This window comes from Aptenodytes forsteri, unplaced genomic scaffold (assembly GCF_000699145.1).
Source record: "Aptenodytes forsteri isolate BGI_AS27 unplaced genomic scaffold, ASM69914v1 Scaffold125, whole genome shotgun sequence".
NCBI lineage: Eukaryota > Metazoa > Chordata > Aves > Sphenisciformes > Spheniscidae > Aptenodytes > Aptenodytes forsteri.
In genome coordinates this window covers 4,705,950-4,711,581 of record NW_008794447.1, presented here as the reverse complement: position 1 = coordinate 4,711,581, position 5,632 = coordinate 4,705,950, and the positions used below count along the sequence as shown (strand labels likewise).

General features: G+C 35.7%; 1 protein-coding gene across 2 annotated transcripts in view; it reads right to left on the bottom strand.

Annotated features, from left to right (window-relative positions):
- Nucleotides 1-438: 438 nt before the first annotated feature.
- Nucleotides 439-5,632, bottom strand: part of USP38 (ubiquitin specific peptidase 38) — a 19,069-nt gene continuing 13,875 nt past the window's right edge. For both annotated transcript variants that reach the window (XM_009290321.2, XM_009290322.2), the window contains one exon: nt 439-1,148. In XM_009290321.2, the coding sequence (XP_009288596.1) occupies nt 987-1,148 (162 nt within the window). In that variant the 3' untranslated portion in view covers nt 439-986. The remainder of the gene's footprint in view (nt 1,149-5,632) is intronic.

The window sequence follows — 5,632 nt, the reverse complement described above, 5'->3', positions numbered from 1 at the left end:
CAGCCTCAGAAAGTTTGTTTTAAGTTACAGTACTGCAAGGCACATACAGAATCTTTTCCTTTCCAATACACAGCAGATATATTCCCTGAAATAATTTTAAAATCCTCAAAACAATTAGAAATGCTACAAAGTTAACAATTTCTATTTAAAAACATTGTTCCTACAGAACATGCACTTTTTTTGAAAACAACTTAGCAAATATTTATAAATTATTTTTTCTTCTTTACATTTACACTGGAAATACATTGAATAATTTTTAATCTGGAAAGTACTGTATCATGTCATATTTAAGTTATTGCCTTCATTATAAATTGCATCATCTCTGGAAATCCATAAAGGTACCGGATTTGACAATAAGGTGGGGGTGAGAGAATATGTATGCAGTTTAGCCCATCTGAAAGGATTTCCACATAAAGCAATACTGCAAGAGTACACTGGAAATACATTGAATAATTTTTAATCTGGAAAGTACTGTATCATGTCATATTTAAGTTATTGCCTTCATTATAAATTGCATCATCTCTGGAAATCCATAAAGGTACCGGATTTGACAATAAGGTGGGGGTGAGAGAATATGTATGCAGTTTAGCCCATCTGAAAGGATTTCCATATAAAGCAATACTGCCAGAGTAAAAAAAAAAAAATGAACTTTCTTCATTCAGTGGATGAGGACAATAGAAACTGATGTAAGTGCGTTTGTTCAGTTTAATGCAGTGTCATTAGCAACTACTTAAAAATCTCAATTTTCTGTCTTTTGGGCAAGCATATCTTACTATAAAAGCAACTGAATTTTTAAGAGGTAGTTTTTTTCCATTATGCACTTATTTATTTCAAATAAAACATAACCAAAAAAACCCCAACATTTGCTTTTGAACAAGGATAAAGTCTCAAAACTTGGTACAATATCTGACAAAGTTCAATATTATAGTTGTCCTCAGCAGTACCGGGCTGCTTTGGAACCAGTGTATTCCAGGTTGTCTTCATAGTCAAAAGACTAATCTACCAACAGTACTGAACCCACCCCCTCCTCCTCCACCTGTCGGTCCACAACTTCCCGGGGGGTCGTTGTCATCAAATCCATTGGGTCGGAAAGAGCATGAGGCTGAGGCAGCTTGAAGTGCTTGTGTTCGAGCACTAAGCTCTTGCTCCTAAAATGAAAGGATAAAGATAATTTAAAAAAAACCAACCTCAAGTTCTTGAAGCAGCTTATTTCTAGTAAATTTTGAAACAGCTTTTAAAGCAGCATGACTAACTTCTGGACTCCTAAGTCTGAATGGCTTTGTTGAACTTCATGGTGAACATCCACAGCCAATCTGAGACGTACAATTTTATTGAACGTCAGTAAGTATATGAGAGTCATAATTAAATCCATTTAAGTTTATGCTAAAATTGTATTTTATAGCAACATGGGATGTTACTAAAGAACTAGACTGCTGATAACAAGCTAATAAAACATTAGTTTTTGATGTATGTTTCACATGAATTTTCATCCTAGCAATTTTAAGATGCCCTTGTTCTCGTTGCCAAATAGAAAGGTAAGACCATTAAATCAATGTTAATTATTTAAAAGACACTTTTTTATTCCACTCAGTCAACTGCATAGAGTAACAACATACTCAGATAAAAGGCAAAAAGATGGACAAGCTATTTGGTTTCCATCCAGTGCAGCTTTTTAACTGTCAAGTGTTATTGCTGTGCTAACTCTGTTTTAACATTAGTAAGTCTCAGGAACTCTCGAGCACTCCATAAAGTCAGAGTCAGCTGCTGGAAAGAGTACCTGCACAAGTAGCAGGAACAAGAAAGCATAGCCTCCTGCCAGCTGCTTTTTCAGCTGAATGCCCCTGTGGCTTCTCAGACATCTAAGAAGGGAAGGAGCACAGGCTTTTCCCTCGTGAGAGATATCATACGCTATTTTGTCTCTGGCCAACTAGTTTCATAAACCTTGCAGCAATTTCTTGTCTTCAGTACCCCGTCCTCAAATTGGCCAAAAGCTTTAAAAATTGAGGGAGGGAAGGCAGGTGTTGGGCTCTGGAAGACTGACAAGAAAAAGACAGCAGACCTGTACAAGCTTTATTTCTTTAGGAAACAAAACGAAAGTATTCAGGTGCTAAGGCTCATACTGATAGCCTCCTTCACATGACACTTCGTCACTACACACCTCCCTAAAGGCAACGGGAGGAAATTTTAACAGGGTTTTAGTAATTACATGGGTCACCTTGAATTGTTCCTTTTCTTCTCCACCTCCTGCTGAAAGCAAGGAACAGAGCCAAGAACCTGGAAGACTGTTTGTATTATACTACCATGAAAGCACTAAACTTAGTCTTGTCCATGTACTTTCACAGGTGCTAAAAATAGTACTTGTGGGTTTAAATTACTCTGCCCTCTTAGAAAAACACAGCCTAAGTTTGAAACTATTCTACACTACTAAGGACTGAAATGCATACTTATTTCCAAAATTATATTAAAGATATTTGGAGGACATTGTTTACATAGATATGCTGGCCATATTCCTGAAAGACAGTATTATGCTATCTCCAGCAATATGCGGATTCTTATGTATCTGCTAACTGTAAGACACATCAAAAGCTAAAGTAAATTTACTACGAATAAGAAGGGAATATGAAGAACTCACTTCTAGCACCAGAAATCAACAGACATTTTTGATTAATAGCAGGCCTCGTATAAATAGCCTGTTTAGTTGAAAAACTACACTGCAAAACTGTTTAGCTTAGAACTGAATTTCTTCTCAAAACCAAACAGTGGGAGACTTGCTACACTGTACCTGGGCTGGTTTTTCTTTTTTTTTTGTAAAATATTTCAGAAAAACATTTGTTTTAACGCCGTACAGTACCAAACCAAAAAAGGAATTTTCCTTACTCCCTCCTCCACTTTCATCCCTCCAGAGAACTGTTTTCTGGCAACTTTATACCTCTTAACAACAGTTGAGTTTTACCTAACAAACTGTACTACAAAAGAACATAAGCACCAACAATAGGTTTGCTGATTATGCTATATTAAATAAAAACCTTTAAATTGTAGACAAAGAACACTAGAGACTTACAGCTAAGAATTTTTTTGCCAGATTTGGCTAGAAACACAATTTATTTTAATTTGCCTTACTGCAGTTACCGGACAGCATGAGGTTTTGGCATAGCTATGCAGCTAAATTATTTTATGTCTATCTTCTATTGTGTACCTTTCATAATACCACAAGCAACAGTATGATTGTTCTATTGTCAGTAGGCTTCCTTACAGAGAGGGGACAAGCGAAGAGGAGAAGCACTACTACGAACAGCAACAACACAGCACCTTGCACGTGACTTATGTGCAAGGGATGACTCCCACAGCTCTGGAGACGTGCATCACGTTTGGTACAGAGTGTAAATGAGCTACAAGCACAGCTTTTGCCAACCACTTAGAAATACTGCTCAGAAGCAGCCATAATGCAATGAGAATAAGATAAACTTCAGTCGTGGTACAAAACGTTTCCTACAATGGATAGGAGGTATCTCTCTATATATGCACACACACGCGAGAAATATGGTGCAGTGATCAAATTATCAATTATTAGTTTCTTGACAGAGTATTAGTATTAAAAACCACACACTATTTGTGTCTTCAATGCTAAAAGTGAAATAATTTAGCAGTTTAAGATCTTTCATGCTTTATTCCTGTTCAGTAGTTTGTGCTAAATGAGCACATTTCTTTCTTCTCTCAAGGCATTTATTGACTTGATTAATATTAACCTACATTAAATTGTTCTAGTATAGCATACAGCACTGGCATTTTTGCAAGAAATATCCTTGTTTCTAAAAAAAAATTGAATGTTTTCAGGCTGATTATATATATCCCAACAAATACTAAATCAGGTAAGTAAAACTTGATAGGTTAATACAGTTCTCTGGATTGAGAATAATGCAGAACATCCCCCCCTGCTTTCCACTTGTTCCCAGAATGGGATTATTAATGTTTTAACTGGAGTGGGAGCTACCCATATTGCAGGTTTTGTTATTTAAAGTGAAAACATTTTAGTTTGCCATGTGGTAAACCGGTATGCAATAGTAAAACAAAAGCAGTAAGCTAGAGATTTTTTGGAACATTTCTTCTAAAAAGTAAAGGCTTTCTCGGGACAGAAAAATATATTCTTAACTTAGCAGGAAAATACTAGTTTAGAACTCTGAACAACAATGAATGCGACTTCTCAAAAATACAATAACCTAATGCAGTGAATCACAGTATTAGTATTAATTTGAGAAAAACAATAACTGAGCATTTCTAATCAGCCTCATTTAAATTGAGAAAAGGACAGGATCTCAACAACTCTGAGGTTAGTAGAGCACTACAAAGAAAGCCATTACTTAAGAATCCAAAATTGAAGGTGGGTAAAAGATCATAAATATAAAAAAAGAAACAAAACAAAAACTGTATACTTGGAAATTTTTTTTTTTCCCATTTTGCAGAGACTGCATTTCTTTTTTCTTTTAATTGTAAAGGAAAGGTTTTCAAGAAAATACTAAAATTGGCTTTCACTTGTAAGCTATAAGAGAAAATGACAGTGTGCTGTATATAACTTCAGCTACATGTCCTGTAGAGAAAGCTTTAGTCTGGAAGATTATCAAAAAACAATTTTTGTGTATATGCACCAAATTACTTTAACTTTTATAAAATCACATTGATTTTTCACTGGTTCTAGGCATACAGCAGAATTCAAAAAGCTTAAAGTAACTAACTTCTTAGTGTATTCCAGAAATTGCATCAAAATGGTCTTGAAAATGTTAATTCAGAGAAACACATTTAATAACAACTTCATTTTTTAATGAATTATTTTCTCAATAGCCTGATAATGTTGCTTGTTCCACATAGCTAAAGCATCACTTCAGATTTGAAAAAAGCCTGTTATGCATACTCAGGTAACCACCTATTCTGTTGATAACACCGAAACATGTGACTGCAAGCATTGGATTCAACAGGAAAACATGCAAATAAGAATAATTACTAGGATTTATATTCTATGTGGATGACTGTTCCTCCTTTAAATGTTTGGCTTTATATAAAAAAAGGTTACAATATCACTGTAGTAGTTGTACTACTTTTTTTCAGGCTGTGTTCTTAAAATGGATTTTTTTTTCCATTACTCAGTTACCTACACGCTGCTGTAATTATATACCTAAAATAAAAAATAATCTGGCTTCAAGTTTGAAATTTCACAATTAAAGTATTCATGCATCAGCAGAAGTCACAGCAATTCTGACTGAAAACATGATGTTATCCTTTTTTTCAGGCTGTGTTCTTAAAATGGATTTTTTTTTCCATTACTCAGTTACCTACACGCTGCTGTAATTATATACCTAAAATAAAAAATAATCTGGCTTCAAGTTGGAAATTTCACAATTAAAGTATTCATGCATCAGCAGAAGTCACAGCAATTCTGACTGAAAACATGATGTTATCATGGAGGCAAGTCCACGCTCGGGGCAGCAGGCGACCCCCCTCCTTGCCCACCTCGCCTTCCCAGGTGCCTCTGTACAACAGGTATGAGGCTCTGGATGGGAAGGTCAGGTCAACGGACGATGTGGATGGCGGTCCATCTACACCAGAGGGGTTGCCAAGGGCAGAAAGGCCCACCCCCCGT